The sequence below is a fragment of the Lipophrys pholis genome (assembly GCF_963383615.2).
Source record: "Lipophrys pholis genome assembly, chromosome: 2".
Classification (NCBI taxonomy): Eukaryota; Metazoa; Chordata; class Actinopteri; order Blenniiformes; family Blenniidae; genus Lipophrys; species Lipophrys pholis.
Window position 1 is genome coordinate 14100384 of NC_137636.1, and position 19032 is coordinate 14119415.

General features: G+C 39.2%; 1 protein-coding gene across 3 annotated transcripts in view; it reads right to left on the reverse strand.

Annotated features, from left to right (window-relative positions):
* Window positions 1-13026: 13026 nt before the first annotated feature.
* mical2a (microtubule associated monooxygenase, calponin and LIM domain containing 2a) overlaps window positions 13027-19032 on the reverse strand; it is a 32953-nt gene continuing 26947 nt past the window's right edge. The window contains exons 18-22 of one of the 3 annotated variants that reach the window (XM_080493584.1): window positions 18561-18827; window positions 16866-16973; window positions 15576-15756; window positions 15409-15485; window positions 13027-15040 (exon numbers count right to left, since the gene is read on the reverse strand). In XM_080493584.1, coding sequence (XP_080349710.1) covers window positions 14639-15040; window positions 15409-15485; window positions 15576-15756; window positions 16866-16973; window positions 18561-18827 — 1035 coding nt within the window. In that variant the 3' untranslated portion in view covers window positions 13027-14638. The remainder of the gene's footprint in view (window positions 15041-15408; window positions 15486-15575; window positions 15757-16865; window positions 16974-18560; window positions 18828-19032) is intronic. The other 2 variants (XM_080493586.1, XM_080493585.1) reach the window with 2 other exon arrangements.

Here is a 19032-nt window from a genome sequence, read left to right on the forward strand (position 1 = left end):
GCTCCACCAGTCATTTACACACTCAGACCTTCTTGATCTGATTACTGCAGCTTTTAATAATCGCTGGTCCCACTGCAGCTGCAACAGCTTTTCATACCACAAAACCCATTGCTAACAGCAGCTTCATAGCAGTTTGAATAAGACATGCTTTGAGGATGGGATAATAAGTCACTTATCAATATTCATTCAATGTAACTCAACACAAACAAGAACTGCCTCCACAAAAATCATACAGCAGCCTGCTAACATGCCTGTCACATACCACACAACTGTATAAATACATTTGGGAGCATAACAGATTGTACAGGTGAATAACCGAGAAATGTGTCATTCGAGGGAATTAAGTTCTCACAAAAATCCTCACTAATGCTTTTTCAACTCTGATCTGCTCCTGCAGCCTTTTTTTTTTATCACTGTTAAACAGTTTGCATACCTGCTTGCTGTCGACAAATCTCTTTATCTCTGTGGCAGCTCATTTCAAAGGTCCTGCCAGTAGGACACAGACATTAAAGACAGATTGTTGCATAACCAATGTTTAAAATGTGATTATGACCAGATGTGCACTCAGATTGTATCTGAGGCAGAGGATTTTGTGATATCACACAGTTGCATGTTTTTAGAGCACAGCTTTATGCCTCTCGAAAACAATCCGTCCACCAACGAATTTCTGCCATCTGGCAGAAAAAGAAAAAAAAAATAGCTGGATCTAAAGTATGATACAGAAAAGAAACCATTCCAAGAGAAACAATAGCTGAAGCTCCTAATTATGGATATACCTAAAATGAAGACTTATGGTGAAGGCAGTATAAGGCACACAAAGTGTATTACTTTGAAATAGTACATTTTCAAAAGGAATTACTAACCTCAATAGTGGCTGTTTAGACGTGGACAGAGCAGTGCTAATAGTGTAGAACATGGATAACATTTAATAGATTCTGCTGTTCTGAGGCACAAATCAATAACAAACACATACAGGTTCCCAGACCCTTAATAGACATAAACCACTCATCCCCAGTGTCAGCCTTGCCAAGCGCACCTTTCTAAGGGTGTTTTTCTTAACTGCTGCCAGAACTGCTGTTGTGCTATATAAAGGACAGGCAGGGTTATGGTCTTAGTATGTGTGGAGAGGCTTATTTGATATGAATACAGTGGTATATAAAGGCAGATACGGGAGTGTAATTACCTTTAATGGCTGGAAATGCTCCTGTTCAAGACATCTTGGTGTATGATGCCTGATTATGGGTGATCATTTTGTGCTTTTTGGTTGAAAAAGAAAAAAAAAAAAAACAGCATCCAGGTCCTGGGCATCACTGATGATAGTGGCTCAGAACAATGAGCTATTGAAATGCGTTGTCACTATCCCAGCTGAAATGTCAAAGGATACTGCTGGCAAGAAATCTATGGCCCAATTTTATAAGAGCATCTTCAACCAAAACTAAGAGTAGCTAGTATGATGCTATGAACTGAAGCCACCCTTGAATAGCATTTTACCATTGGCTCATAAAGCCAGTGCGTATGCAGCACAGGCAGGTAGAGACACTTTATATAAAATATGTTCTCTGCTATCTGTTGTCATAAAAAGGTATATATATATATGTGTGTGTGTGTGTGTGTGTGTGTGTGTGTGTGTGTGTGTGTGTGTGTGTGTGTGTGTGTGTGTGTGTGTGTGTGTGTGTGTGTATATAGTCATTATTTCCAATAAAAGCTAATTAGCAACATGTTTGTTGCCTCCCTCAATAAAGGGATATTATATTTAATTTTATATTTTTATTTTATATTGTTGCTATAACACTTCGACTGAACTGTAAGCACTGTTTAAGTCAGTCTGAAGTCTCAATAAAGTTAATCTAACATAATTATTATTAAAGGGATCACAGCGACTGGCCAATGTTGATGTTTCTTCCTCCACCCTTCATATTGCTGTCAGACCCGAGTTGGTTCATGAACAGGGAGGACTTTCCCCTCTTTAGAAATCATCATATTATTAAGTTTGCTGACGTCACAGTTATAGTGTCCCTGTCGAATAAAGACCATGTCGACCACGAGCCTGTAGTGAAAGATATCAGTGTCTCTCCTTCCACACCATCAACTTGTCAGAAAACAAAGAAATGTCGATCGATTTCAGGACAGAAAATTCTACTCTCTCTCTCTCTCTCTCTCTCTCTCTCTCTCTCTCTCTCTCTCTCCGTCATCATAGACAATCAGGTTGTAGAGGTAGTACAAGAATATAAGTACCTTGGCACAATCATAGACAGTGAACCGTCCTTTGAACACCATGTTGATGCTTTATGCAAAAAAAGGCCAAGCAGTCCATGTTCATTCGTAGAAAACAGATGTGACTTTCATGAGAATTATTTCTTTTTTTTTGTGGTTTTGTTGAATCTGTTCTGAGATTTCTTTAGTTTCTACTTGTAAATGTCTCCAACTCCAACTTAAAAAACAAAACAAAACTGGAGGGTGTGGCTGAGACATGTTGCAAGATTGCATGCGATAATCAGGACTTCTGCAGGTACTCTGCTTTCCACATTGCAGTCCACACACTTGCAGTTGATTCTGATTGGTGTCTCTAAATTGCCTGTGTGGATGTGACTGTGTTGTGGCTTCCTGAGTTCGCCCTGTGGTGGAGTGGTGAGCGGTCCTCGCACCTTAACTTTGCCCATGGTGAGTTTATCGACTCCAGCACTCCAAGCCAGGCTAACCTTGATCAAACGGTATAGAAGATGGATGGATGCGCGTATGTTGTATGTATGTTGTCATGTTTTACCTGCTGACTGCGCCACAAATGACCCCTCTGTGATAACGGCACACTTGGATCCTGACCACCATTGGAGAAACGTTTCGCCATAACGTTAAAGTTAACAGTCGGCTCAGTTAACGGCACTGCTCGGCAGCTCTTGGCGGCTTACTAAAGTAAATAATTTTATACCCCATTGGCATATTTTTCCCTCTTATAGCACCAAGTGCCGAGCAAAGAACATCCTGTCAGAGGCTGAATGTCCCGGAGGACATCCATTCAGATTGAAGGTATTTAATGAGAGCGAAAAGGGAAGAGGCCCCGGAATGGACCTCAATATAATCAACATATAAAGCTTTTATTCCAGTGAGAAAAGGGAAACCGCACTGGGTTCTTCGGTACTGGAGGAGAAGTGGAAAAATGCAAACTAAGAGAAGTAGAAATACCTCTCATTTATGTCTCGTGTCCTTTGTCACAATTCAAAATTTTTTGTAGAGTGCAACACACAGGTGAACTGTATACGTTTAAAAGTGATCTATGAACTGAAACACTTGCTGAAACAAGAAGGACGATAAGGTGAGATGATTTAAAGGCTTTACAGTCCACATGTGGGTGAAAGCAGCTGTGAGAAGGCTTCCTATATATGTGAAACCAGATGAATTAAACCTTTTGTGGCTCTAGTAGGAAGTGTGATTGGATAAATTGCCTCATGTCAGTTCTGAAGGTCGGCTGTTATTACATGACTGAAAATAAGAAAATATTCTGAACGACAGAAAATACGAGGGACTTCAAAACTGAAATCAAGACTGAGCAAAACAGTGCGAAGAAGTCTTCTCCAACCAGAGATATTCAATACAGATGTAGAGGATTATCTGAATTGTAATGACATTTTAGACTTTATCAGCTTAAAACAGAGTATTTGAGTTTTGGCTGAATGTTAAACAAATGTCCAAATCTGTCATCAAGAGCTTTGTACTCCTCCGAAGTAGTGGAGGGTCTTTTTTATGAGACAACCTCCACAGTGGATGTTTATATAAAATAAGTGCCTTTAAGGAAATAGCATGTTCGCTCTCTTCTCTGCCTCAACCAGCACAATGGACAAATACATTTCTGAGATACATCGGGATGTGTGTGCACAATTTAGTTGGTCTCTTCTCGACCGGTTGTTCTGGAGGACATAGTCTACTTCAGATAAACATTCGTTGCCTGGTACATCCACTTTACTGAAACTATGAATAGAATTTTTTTTTTTTTCCTACTGCACATTATCTGAACAGACATAAGCAGTGTTTGTAGACCTTCTTTAAATGACCAATTACTGTTGAGATTTTGGACTTGTATCTGCATTGGAAGTGATCCCAGGCCAAGTTTCCCTCATCGTACTCGCGTGCAATGTTGAGATGGAAGCACGTATTTGTTTTGACATTTATCTTCTATTAGATTTTCAGGTTTTAACTTTATTGTGTTTCAGAGAGAGATTGTTCACTCTGCTGCACTGATTATGCAGTTGTAGGCAATATTCAGAACAATGTAATATGTTTGTCAGTTTGTCATCTCCAGATAAATTTTGTTTGACTGAGACAAGATTAAAAAGGTTCTCCATGATCAGTATTCCAGTAATTTACACATGATAAATATCATATTTGCATGTTGTGGTTCGTACGTGAGACGTCATTGTTCTTATTATCATTTATGTTCTCCTGTGTGCATGTGTGGGTTTTCTCTGCTTTTCTCCCACAGTCTTAAAACATTTGTTTGAGTTCCACCCTGTATAGGGCATGCCTTGTAATGTTTAGGAATGGAAAATTGAATGCTGTGCAAGAATACTTCAAAGCCTACATTTTATGTTTTTGGAGTCATAACTGCTGATTTATGTGTGGGCAAAAAAAAAAAAAAAAAAAAAATCTGTTGGAAAAATTGAATCTCTAAATAAACTAAAATAGTGACGTGCTCTATAGTGGTATCAAGTTACCGCAGTTAGTTTTAAATAAAAAAGAAAAACCCGACAAGTGGTCATATCTGGTTACTTGGCACATAAGGGGTTAACTGGTCACTGTGGCGTGAGTGTTTGTCCTTTGATGGAGTAAGAACTTGTCTTGGATGTATTCTTCCTTGGCTCATTGTGAGCTGGGATTGGTGACCCTGAATTGGATAAAGCCTCAGAAAAGATGGATGAATACTGAGAGCGGCACATTGTGATTAACACTGTTACCTTACAACGAGAAGGTCCATAGTAAGAACTTGTTTCGCCTTCCTCCTATAACCTACAGTAAATCGTCAAGCTCAGTGGATAAAACCACGTATAGCAGAAAAATAGATGGTTATTGTTGCTATCACTGGTAATTACCTTTATTATATAAAATACTTTGGCATGTAATTTTGTATTTTCTTTTGATATAGGCGGTTTTTCCTTCAGTAAAACCTCTGAGGTTTTTCTTTTTTTCTTTTCAGACACTTGCTCACACTGCTCATGAGGGGATGACCGTCTTCGGCGTTCTCATGTTGAAACTCTTTTCCTTTTAGACGTATGTCAGACACTGAAATGCCAGTACCTTTGAAGCAACGTGAAGCCCTGACAGGAGCAGAGCAGCAGAAGAAAAAAAAACCCCAGATCATATTAGAGGTGTGAATATTTGAAGGCACCTGATGAGAGCGAAGTGAAGACTAGTTAACGCTGGCCAGTGGTGAAGACTGGCAGGAGGCCGATGAGTGGCGGCGGCAATCTGGTGGGCCGAGGCGGGATACGGGCACATGACTAACAGGAAGGTAACCGGATTAACAGGCGGGGGGGATCAGGAGTTAGAAATTAGGTTGACAGCAAGGGAATTTGCCAGAGAGAAGTAATGAGAGACACTGTTTTGAATAAACCACCGAGCCATGCAAAGAAGCAGGGGAACAATCACAAAAGTGCAAAACTGGTTGAGCTGTGAGCGAAAGCCCAGTAACTATTCTGCTCAATGGTCGGATTTACTGAAGAGCCAATTACAGTCTCTCTCTTTTCTTGCCATAGAATGTATTAAATAGATTTACGATGCATATGTTACATTGACCTCTCGTTACAGTGGTTTTCATTTTCAAGTGCGTGTGCCATTTTTCTTCTAAGTTGTACGTTTGGAGACCGACCAACCGTGATACCCATATGAGACCATTACACCAAGCAGTACGTAGAAGCTCTTCTTAGAGTACCTTAATGTACTACACATCAACCAATACAAAGAATTTCAGGGTTGGTGTTTTTTTTTCGGGGGGGGGGGGTATGACGATTGAGCAGAAAGCGAACAAATAGCATTTCAACAGGAAAAAAAACCAAACCAATAAAACTCGGAAAGGCCAGGGCCTAATCAAAAGGTTTTGTAGAAACAGATTTCCAGATGGACTCATCTTCTTCCCCCTCAGAGGAGGGAATGAATCTTGTGCAGCTGCAGCCACTTGTAGCTCGCCACTTTGCTCCTCTCGTCAACAGATCTAATTTGCTTTTCACGTAGAAATTTACCCTAAAATATTTTCAACATCTTAATCTTCCCTAAGTGAATGAAAATCAAACCTTACCCCCCCCCCCCCCCCCCCCCCCTGTTTGTGATCATTAAAGTAGAGGACCAGATGACATGCCAAAAATAGTTTTTGTCATAAAATGCTGATAGTTTTTCCCGGCATGATTTTTGAGTTTTTAAAATAAATTGAAAGAAATCCAAATGATCCATTAAATCTAATTATTTATCCAAACATACATTTTTATAACTGCAACAATTTCAATTGTGATGAAGGCAAAGTCACATAAAATAATAGTGTTGCAGTTTCATTTTCAGTTTCAGGCATTTTGAATTAAAGTATGTCACAAGCAGGGGAGGATTTCTGCATTTTAATATCTATGAATCCTAACACTAGCACAAAACATATCTTAGAATGTGAAAAACTTTTTTTTTGTTTTTTTTTGTTTTAAAGGGGCGGCATTTCTTGGAGATAAAATTCTTTTTTTGCAGGTTTTGCACAGTTTGGTGATAAAAGAAAATTGGGCATAGTGGATGGGAGAGCCGTCATATTCATGATACAAACTCAAAAACACTCAATCATGGATGTAAATCAAAATCTGCTACTAATCGATTACATTATTGGCTGTTACGACAAACACGGGCCCATCTGTAATTATTATCTCAATTTATCACATTTTGGGCTCTCTGTGTGCATTACTCTGGCTCTCTTCACCGTGCCCCCCCCCCCCCCTTCATTTAATTAAAACAAAATATTTAAAACCTGCAACTCATAAACTGAAGCAATGTCACAGAACCGCGTCCAACTTGACAGCATATCTGACATCAAACGACAGGCTGTGATGGCTCAATTCAAGCAGGTTGATGGAATTTTCTTGTTCATAATAAAAGCAAAAAATCTGAAGGCTTTCAGTTGTGTTGAAGGCTGCCATGTTTGTTCATCTTGATTTTGGTTTTAAAAATGCAATTACGAATGTTTGTGTTATACGCCGAGCACCGGTTAAAATCGCTCAAGGCCCTGAAATGGCATTTTTTCACTTAACACATTTAGTTTTTTAAAAATGCACACAGTTAATTGAAGATGTGATTATTGAATAGTTTTGTGGAATATTTGCTCGGGTACAAAAGGACGTAGAAAAAGGAAAAAAGGATTCACCAAAATTGACATACCATGCAGCTGCGAAGAGATGAAGTACAAAAAAAAAGTTTCTTATATATATATATATATTATATAACTCACGATGATAATTACATACAATAATACAAAAAATGTTGTAAGTAAACATCCAATCTTTTATAAGCATTTAATAAAGTCAATGATACTCATCTTTTTATCTAATCACATCTTTATTTTACCTAATTAATTGTAGCAGTCAGAAGTATCATTCAGTTTAGTATTTGATGATATCTCACTGCATTATCCTCAATATACTGACATCCGTTTAATGTCCAACAAGCTTTTATGGTCTGACACAGAATTTCAAATCAATGCTTTTCTAGCAAAAGAGACTTTAGGAGAGTTCTCATGGGATGAAGTTATAAATAAAGAAGATTGTTTGAATTGTGAAACAATGGGCCCTAAAAAGAATAAAATGTCTTTGCACAGTTTCTTAAGGTCAGTGGACGTCATCAGGGCTTCACATCTAAGTGGGACAACTCACAGTCATAAATGTGTCTCCAAGGTTTCTGTCATTCAGCTTCCTGATCTCTTTTATAATTTGAGTGACGAGTACAGCTTGGACAGGTCACAAGACCAACAGAGAGAGATACAGACATCAATTCATTCACACCTGTTAAACCCACTTGCATGTTATTTGCATTATGGGGAGAATATCTGTGTACACACACACACACACACACACACACACACACACACACACACACACACACACACACACACACACACACACACACACACACACACACACACACACACACACACACACACACACAGTAGGAAAATAAGAAGGTGGTAAAGGTGGTTCTGCATTGATTAGGGACATTTTTTTTTTTTTTGCTTTTGAACAATGTGATGTAAATTTTGAAACAAAACATATGGTAACTACTGTGTTGTTTAGATTTAATCAGGGAGGCTGAAGTCGGGACTCAACATGGACATTCTTAAGAGCAGCTAAACTAAATGTGTGAAGCAGGACTATAAATGCATCTTATAGAATCAAATAAGAATTATATAGGCTGCTATTAGTTTTTATTTACTCAGTGTGGGGAAGAGGAGCTTCATTTGTTCTGTGATGATCCATGATGTGCTTGTTTCCACTCACACTTTTACCACTGGCGTGTCTGTGTTGTAGAGCTTCTGTTCAGCATTCACTTTTATTTATTCTTCCAAAATGCTCTCTAGTAAGCTGCATTAGAAAGTATTGAAGGTATGGAGTGAAATGACGTCGTTAAATAGGATGATTTTCTCCTCAGAGGAAATGTAAATGTTGAAATAGTTTATTTAGTGGAGCAGCCTGCTGTGTGTCCCCTCCGTTTGGAGAATTGGGTTTGACTGTTTAAAAGGATGATTTGAGCGAAAGTGCTCAAATAATGACTTTATATTTTTAGATTCATCTCCTCGCAGGTTTTCTTTTTTATTTTCATCAACTTTCACAGCTTCTGTAATTTCAGTGCAATTTCAGGCTCTGATTGCTCAGTTGCGTGAATGCTAATCATTGTTACTGTTTCCGATTTGGCGCTCCATGCATTTAAGGGGGCATCGTTTAATTTGACCGCAAACAAAGAAATGAACAAGTTGTTGTGGTCAGTCAAACGAATTGAACTCGACCGAAAAGCACATGTGGGACTTTTGCTGAAGATGTTAAATAAAACAACACTATGGTAAAACTCAATCCACCTCTTTGTTCATCTGTTCTTATTTTTATGCTGAATAATCTTGTATGTCTCATCATTTCTACAGTGAAATAATTAGTAGGTCAAATGTATCATTAATCATTCTATTCTATTCTATTCTATTCTATTCTATTCCATTCTATTCTATTCTATTCTATTGTAATGCCCAGCACAGCAGTGTGTATATTGTATTGGATAATTATTAATTTATACATGCGGCCTCTTGGGGGCAGCAAAAAAGAACTAAACAAATAAACACACCTTTTATTAACACGTTAACAACAGGATACATTTGGAGTCGTTGTTTTACTCAGTGATCACAAATTCCTGACTATTTTTTAATCTAGTTTGTCAAATTTTTATTTAAAAAAATAAAATAAAATTTATAAAAAGCCTTAGGGGGTGTCTTATTTGAAAATGGCATCATCTGAGTTTGAGCCACTCTGATGCACCGTCACCTTTTGAATTGCAATAGTTTTGAGATTATAAGAATAACAGAGACAGCTGGAGTGAACACACATAGCCAATCAATCAATCAATCAATCAATCAATCAATCAATCAATCAATCAATCAATCAACCAATCAATCAAAGTGATAAGCCAAAATGAACCAGGACAAGAAAACAGTATTCATGTGACAAGATAGGCATTTAAAAGGTATACTATAAGATAATAAAATACCTTGAAGAATAAAAATAAAGAGATGGAATATTAACAAAAGCAATTTAAAATAATTTAAAAAGGAACATTTGAAACACATATAAGTTATCTGAAGGAATAAAACTGTAAAAATAAAGAGAATGATTAAGTATGTGTAAATAGTATTAGAAGTGGAGCTGAAGTGTCATTTGCCATCTCATGATGTTCAGTCAAATGAACAAAGACTTTCTGACAGGGTGACGACCATCATCTCATTTGCTCCAAAATGTGGGAGCTGCTGCCGACAGTGTCCGCTCTGATTCCGTTATCAAAGATAAAACAGCAAACCTGATCCCACAGGAGAGTTCAGTGTGTGAAAGATCTCATTTTCTTTTCCGCCCTCTAAAATAACTAAATATGCAAACTGGTGTTGGACTTTGAACATTTTGAAAAGGCCTTTTTTTTAAATTTAAATGTAGACATTTCCTTTGTTTCCGAAGAGACAGAGATCAGACACGCACTAAATCCCCGACATGCAAACCAATGTTTAAAAGATCAGAGCAGACAAATGATATCCTAAAGTCTGTATTGAATGAATGAGCTTTAATATAAATAGAAATTTGTATGCAGACTTTTTTAACCATCAACTTTTGTTTCACTTCAAGGTAACAACAAACAATGAATTTAAAAATCTATTACAACATGAACGAATACTTGAAATAAGTATGCACACATAAAAATGTATTGGGGAAATGCAATGTAAGATTAAAGCCCGAAGCCGAAACAAATCTATAGGATAATTTTTTAGACTATAACTTGTTGCACACATCAAATGTTTGGAACAACCGAAGCCCTCTTGGTTTCTTAACAAAAGTTTCGATGTGATAAATCTGAAGGTTTTCAGAAAGTGTCTGAACCATTACCTTTTTCTCAGTTTTCTCACACTGAAACCAGCTTCAAGCTTCATCCTGCGGTTTTCACTTGAAGTGGACTTATTGGTTTGTTCTAATGAAGAAATGTGCTTGCAACTTGTTTTTGCTCTATAAAAATGTGTGTTTTTTTCAGAGAAGCAAACCACAATTCAGATTACACTGCTCTCAGAGAGAAAGAAAAAAAAAGAAAATTTCTTGGTCTTTCGGCTCATTGGTACTTCAAATCTCAAAGGTTTAATTAACAAACTCAGTGATAGAGACTTCCATTCAGTGTATGAACAGTGTTTTTTGGGGGGGGGTTTGTAAGTCAAGGACTTCTTTAGTCCACTGGTCCACTTATTGCAGAATTTTTTTTTTTTATAACAGCGGTTTTGATTTTTTTCATGTCCGTGGCGGCTCAGCCCTTTGAGCTCTTCGTGCATTCCTCAATGGTTTTCAGTGTAACATAAGAGGGCATTTTGCTTTCAAGAGACACTGAAGAGGAGACAGAGAAATTTCACTTGATAACACAGGTTTTATTCCATTTATACAAGGCGTGACAGAGAAAGGTCAATATCTGCACACAGAGACTTTACACATCTCCAGATATTCATGATATTGAGTGTTTCGTCGATGGTGTGATCATGAACCTTAAACAGAAACGATTTGAGATTTTTCACCCGTCTGTTCTTTGTGGTTTTCCATGTCCTTTTAAAGGTGCAGCATGCAGTATTTTATTACAATTTCACTATATATATATCATTTTAAGATAATTTAAACAAAAAACAGTAACCAATAACAGCCCAAAAATATAAAGCTTACCAAGTTAATATGCTAACCAGTTTGCTTGGTTCATCTTGTAATCCCAATTTATTCCACAAGATGGTGTAGTGAGTCACTCTACCACTCACCCTGCATTCAGTCCAAGAACAGAAAAGAGCTGATTCATCAAGTTGACGCTCTTTAACACCTACAGAACTACTGCGAGCTAACGACCAACCATTACCAGACTAGTCCAGTTTTAGCAAAGGAGGTGAAATACCTGAAAATTATTATTATTTTTTTTTAAACATACTAAATCACATAAAACTCTTTGGTATCTGAAAGTTTGAAGCAACTACCAATATATAAATATTGCATTGCCGTTGCAGAGCATTTAAAGTGAAGGTTCTTCTGTGGCAGCTGTTTAATAAAAACCAAGAGAAACAACACAATCTGAATATTTGTAAATACATGCACACTCCTGCCAGCTTTTTATTAGTTCTAAGTCGAACCAACGTGGCTTTGTAGCAACCGAAAGACGTTCAACGTTGCCAAGGAGAAAAGGGGAGTCTTTGTCCTTTTTTGACATCAAGCTTTCAAGTGTTTCACAGGAAAAAGTAAAACGCGGTTAGATCCAATGAATTAGGAACCAGCGGTGTACACTGAGAAACATTTTTTAAATCCAAACGTCACCACTGCAGCTGTATCCTTTACCCACAATGCAGTTACATCATGGCAGCCTGATCAATGTGCAGGACTAAGCTCCAGCTGCGTGCCTCCTGCAGAGATGAAGAGCAGGCTTCTTGAGGCTCCGTCCTCTCAAAGTCCAGGCTCACACACCTTCTGTTTGTAGTCTGAGACTCAGCTGACGTTCACTCGGGTGACATCACTTGAGGCAATGTATCCCAGCGGATACATAGAAGGCATAGGCCTTGTTTTCTTTGTCTCGACAGCAACTGTAAACAGACTGAAGTGAGTAACTTTTTTTCAAAATGCATCTTGAGATCATATGAGATATCAAAAATAGGAGAAACCGTAAAGAAGAATCACATGAGCTGTGCTGGCGCTCGGGCAACAGCACTTCATGGAAATCGCTTTTCAATTTAGTGTCATGATATCAGAAACCAATACTCAAGATCCACGTCTGCCTTTAATCTATGTGGTCCTTAACAATAACAAAACAGATCAAATTAATTTGTAGAATAATACTGATCACACAAAAGTAATCCAAAAAAGTACTTTTCCTTTTCGCAGAGCAAATTCCTATAATTCCTTTTTTTTTTTTTTTTTTTTTTTTTTTTTTTTAAACCTTAGCATTTGTCACATTTTGTTTAAAATTTCTGGCTATTGACAATGCATATTAAAATGTAACTAATACTCAGAGTAAGTATTAGGAGCACTATGTACTTTCACTCAGGTAATCTTAACAACAGTACTTTTTCTTATACTTGAGGACAAATCAAGCAAAGTAACAGTAGTTGAGTAGGAATTTGCATGCCTTTTTCTCAGACCACATTGTGTGAGTACAAATTAATGTCCAAAACAAACACTGAGGCTGTTCATTAGTGATGACTTTAGTGGAGCCAGGAATCAAGTGTCACAGCAAAGAGAGAAAAACAATCACCTCTGAAAGTGCAGTTCAGTCATATCAGACTTGTTTAATATCAGCATCTGCAGCCACGTCACAATCCTGACAAAAAAACAAACACAAAAAAAAGAAACCAAAGACACAAGACCATGCAGGCGATCACCTTCAAAATGTCATCTCTCCTAACCATCCAGTTGTCTCACAAGCTTCAAAAGAGGCATCGGCTGAACGGAGGAAAAGACAAAGATCAACTAAACACTGAGGAGACGAAGGCATAAATAATTTCAAATATCAAAATTTAAAAAAAGGAAGATCGGTTTTTTTTTTTTTGAGGGAAAAACAAAATACTGACATTCATCACGAAGAAGGTATTCTGTTGCAGTTTGTTGTACAAGTCCAGTTTGTGCAAATGAAAGTAAATCTTTGGCATTGAAGATAAAAACACAAAATAACTGTTGTTTTCCACCTGCACTGTAAACAAGACATTCAGCTTGTTTCACATGCAGAAAGTCTGACAACAAAATAGGAGCAGAGTAGTATCTGTTCAAAAGCAGTAAAAAAAAAAAAAAAAAAAAAAAAGGTTAGATGATCAAAAAAGGAAAACCAAAACATTTTTGTAGCTTGAGTGCTTCATGAGCCACACTGAGTAGTATATGTGAACAGGAAGTAACTTTGGCTTCTAGTCAGAGGGTTTGCTGCTTCAAAACTCAAGGCAAAAGAGGCGAACACATTCAAGCTCATCACAGCACGCTTCTTTGTACAGTAAAACCAAAATAATCATCTAATTATCATGAAGGCATTTGCTCCTAATCGTACATATTGAATGGCTAAAAAATGAGAAGGTGGGGTTGCTCATTATCCCTTCATTTGTTTTGGGGGTTTTCCAAGTCAACAGTAGATGGCAGCAAAGAACAGAAATACTCCACAGTACTTATGAGTATTATGTCTACAGTTTCAGAGATTCTTTTGTGTTCAATAAAAAAAAAAAAAAAATACATAAAACATCTCTTGAAGAAACAAAAGTTGTTGGCAGTAAAACACACAAGCTTATATAAAAAAAAAAAAAAACATCTGGCAAAGGCACACATGCATAACCAGAGGAACACCTGTTTTGCGGCTACTGCTAACCTGAGATCAGGCTTTTGTCCAATGTGACAGTTTGCTGCTACAAACACAGGGCAGTTCTCAAAGATAAAGTGCGTCAAGTTAGTCAGTCATAACCGGAGTTCAGAAATGAACTGCAAGAACAATTTCCTAAGTCACTCTGTGAAAAGTTAAATTCTACAGCAATGTTGATTTAGAAATTTCAGCAGTCTCGTCTTTAATACACTTACTGTGGCACACTTGATTTTAATTTTAACTAGTTTCAGCCTCTCATTAATTAGTATTGTTCCCCCTGTCAAGGCCGCAGTAGAATCCTTTGTTGCAGCCTTAACTTTCTGATGAATTCTCCAATGTAAACTGCTAAGTTTTGCATTAACAACTTACAGTGTGTCTATTTTAACGGGTGCATAAATGCAACCAAGGAACTCGCAACTGGACCAACAGTGTCATCAGAAAAGGAAGTAAACATTACAAAGGTGCTTGTGCACTTTTGCACGGATGATGAGAACAATCCAGCTGACAGCCGCTCACCTAACGGCTTTTGGTGCAATGATTGAGGTTAATAATGGAGCCCCGACCCAACTTGCTCCTGCAGCCACTGCAGTAAAGGCTGAAAGGAGCTCGGCCCGTCGGGGACCGCCTCTGCGTACAGCTGCAGCAGCACCTCTTGTAAAACAAACAGCAGGGGCAAGCTCATGCTCAGCAGCTCATACAGCAACGTATAGTCCTGGGCGTTGTCCCTCAGGTGGCTGCCCAGGGCCTGTGCAGCGCCGCGCACGCGGCGGGACACGTACCCCGGGGCGTTACACACAGCGCGGGTCACACGCAGCGGCCAGCTCAGCTGTTTCTTCAGGAATGAGCCGAAGGTACCTGCAGCAGGCCGACTCTGCAGGTCTGTTGTACCGCTGGACGCAGGGCCGTCTTCATCAGCAGCACTTCGCTCCTGAACTCCAAAACGGGTCTAAAACAGAAAAGAGGGAAGAGAAATGAGTCTTTTCACCGTAATCACTGTGGAGGGAAGGATAACCTTTAAGAGAGTGTGATAGACTGCCATCACCATCTAATTCTACCTCATAATAGAAATTAAACAGTGACACCGCCATATATTTTGATTTTGTTACACATGAACTGGAATTCTTACATTTTTTTTTGTTTTACTCTTCATAGTTTGAGCTTGACAATCATAAAGATTAAAAAGTACTGCCTCTCACAATATGACATTTAAAGAAAATTAACAGCATGTTTATAATGGTTATAATCTAAACACAGCTTCAACTGCTTAAAAAAAGAAAAAAAAGCTGATGAATGAATGGAAACATGGATACTTACAGAGCGTAGAGACAAACTCCTCCGCAGGTTTGTCCCATTGTTACGTTGATCAAAGTGAAGTTTACAGTACAGTTTCCCTGTAAGGTCACATGAAACGTCAGGATCAGGTTTATGGTTAAAAGCCCAGCTGAAGCCGTGTGTGGCCACACCACTGACGGACAGCATACCCTCTTCAGAGTGGAAGGCGTGCGCTCCCTGCCGTAGAGCAGAGCCGCAGGTCGAACAGCGGAAACACTCCCTGTGGAAGTAGAGCCCCTCGGCACAGACCCTCTCCACCATGTAAACACGCTTCTCGCATGAATGACACTTGTCACCTGCCTGGGAAAACGTCCTCCGTACGGAGCCGCCCTGGAAAACATGGGAAAGCAAACAGTCGCATCACAAGAGCTGATGAACAACAATACCTCCTGATATACGAAGCCAACATACAGACCTCCGATTACTCATTTCAACTAGTCCCTCATGACAAAACAACACAAACTGCCGTTCACCAAAAAGCTCATTTGTGACATTAATAGAAATAACATTCTAAAAAAGAGTTTCTTAAATTGTGCGACTGTAAATGTGAGTGAGTGTGTTTGTGTCTCTCTCTGTGTTTGCCCTATGAGTGGCCTGCTGCTCTCCGTCTGAATAAAGCTGCGCAGGAGACTGGAAAGAGATTCCTCACTATTCATCAGGATTGCAATTTAATCCCAACATAAATCCACAGATAACAATTGTGCACCCTGTGTATTACAGTCTGGCAAAAACATGTGGAGTTGCAGCTGGCTCTTTGTGGATTTTCCTCTGCTCCACCCATCACAAAGTCACACACACACACACACACACACACACACACACACACACACACACACACACACACACACACACACACACACACACACACACACACACACACACACACACACACACACACACACACACACACACACACACACACACACACACACACACACACACACACACACACACACACACACACACACACACACACACACACACACACACACACACACACACACACACACACACACACACACACACTTCACCCATCCGATGGCAGCTGATAATTAAAAGCACAAGTGGGCAGAAACAGCAGTTAAAGCAAAGTTCTCATGCAAAGCACAATGCTACAGTGAACTGTTCATACCAACAATGCACATCTTAAGCTTCACACGCCTCTCTGATCATCAACAATGAAGCCATCACTCCAATACACACGTCATTGTCGTGCAGTGAAAACCACATGTTTAGCCTCGACTCCACATGTCCACACGTCATTTTGAACTTCAGGTATAGTTTGCCGAAGCTTCCTACCGGGTGTCAAAACCGATGCATGCAACACTCGAGGTCCAAAACACGATCCGTTTCCTCATGCAAATAAATGCACAGTGGGAGGAAGTTAATGCAAAACACAGAGTCACAGTGGAGTTAGCGATCAAGCTCCAGATAGTCACCTTGAGCAAGGCATCGCTGTCTGCTGAGAACAAGCCCCTAAGGTGAACCGCCTTTTCCTTTATACTCTTTGACTGAAACTCTCTAACTTGTTGTGTCTGGGCTTTTTTCTGGAGGAGGACACAAGGCAGAGGGACATCAGAAAAGTCATCAGACTGGCTGCCTCAGCACATTGAGACACAATCAACTCCCCAAAAAACGAGGAGCTCTTTGTGAGGACGCATAATTAGAGAGACTAATATCTTAATAAGCACTGCACGGTTAACTGATGAAAGCTCTTTCTGTTCTTCTTCCTTAATAAGACACAGGATTTGACAGCCGAGTGTGTATTGTTGAGGGCTGAACAATAACGCTGCTGTGTGGCATGAAAGCTGCTCTATTATATTAATTTCACACCCCACTTGATGTGGTTAATCATACTGTACTGGGGGGGAAAGAAAAACAGCGGCACAACCCTGGGAGAGAAATGACTTCAGAGAAGTCTAATCACAAGACAAAGTAATTAAAAAAAAAAAGAATAATTATGTAACGTCAGTTTAGAAAAATGCAATGAACAAAGTTCCAATGACATACCGTAATGAGATTTCTATTTAAAGAAGCAAGAGGTTGTTAACCGAGCTTAGCATACCGGTGAGACACTGTCAGGGGAAATTCTGTTTTACATGATGATTTCTTCAGATTTCCTAAATTTGTCATCTCATTTAAGAAAAACACATTTTAGTACATTATTTGGTAAACATGCAATTTGCTTCATATTGCTACTTTATGGCCAAGGAGCAGATTTCACCCCAAAAATGGGTAAAGGTGGGGTGGAATTGTAAATCTCAGCATATTTGAACCAATTACTCAAAATGTCTGTATTCCAGAGTCTACTTGAATCTACTAATATCAAATACATGCATTCTGATTAAAATAAGATGGAAAAATTGCATTTTCTTTAAAAAGTAATTGCCACATTTCTCATAGATTCTTGTGGTAGATGCATTCAGTCACCATGGCCTTCTGGTAGTGAGAATAACATTTTTGTGGCCCTCAAAATTATCAAAGTTGCCCAGTCTTGGCTTACATGGTATCTTGAAAATATCCTAAAATACTACACAAACTTTCACAAAGCAGAGAAAAGTGTGTATGGCGTAAGACCTGCAGGTCACCGCAAGAACAAGAACACACCGGCAGCACAGACACGCAGATTGTAAGTTCACCAAGTATATGTAAAAACTGAAATTATAATTGTAAGAAGAAAAGGTCCATTTCATGCTGACTGAGGATGTATTTTCTCAACAACAAAAAAAAAAGTCTAAACTTCAGTTTTTAATTAGTAAGGAATTGAAATGTTATCATTTAGCAGTCTTAAACTGAGTAAGCACATCCACTGCTGAAGGCCATTTGGCAAATCTCGACAATCAAAATAGTCTATTTGCTGCTGTAAATGCCGTGCGTGCGCTGGCCAACCTGTCCCACAAGAACTGAGACGGGCCAGTAGTGCGTCTGTGTGTCTGCCTCGGCTTGTGCCAGCTCTGTAGGCCTGCTCTTGCAATTTTTCGTCGGGCTGGATAATTAGGGGCCGACTTCACCATATGACGTATTACACAAGCCTAAATGTATAATCAGGACAGAATATACCATCATCATCCTCATGCACTCTGGGGCCTTCTTTGCGGGATGGGAGCATGCAAGAAAAAGGAGACTCTGTTCACCTCGGAGACGTGTTCGTCCACCTCCCTGAGGCGGTGGAGGATTCTTGACATGACATTGATTGCAGAGTGGTAGGGAGGAGGAGCGGTGGGAGGGTCTGCGCTCTCAGGCTGAGGCGGGGGCTTCGTCTCAGCGAGTGTTTGATCAACGTGTCTGAGCTTCACTAGAGTAAACGGATGCTGGGACTCAGACTGGAGCTGAGGTTTGGGCAGGGTCTTTGGAGGCAGGCAGACTAACTGCTCCGCTGCTTTTCTGAGACTGACTTCAAACTGAAAGGAATAATACACACATGAGCTGTTTGAACTTATCTGACAATAAAGCATTTCTATCCACTCCAATCCACTGGAGATCGCTTAAAGACCATAGAGGTGGTTTTATGAGTTTCAGCCCATTAACTACAAATCACAAACACTTCACTCTGCTGCAAGCTGTTCGTAAAGTAAAGCACAAGATGTTAGATCGATTCCCGACCCT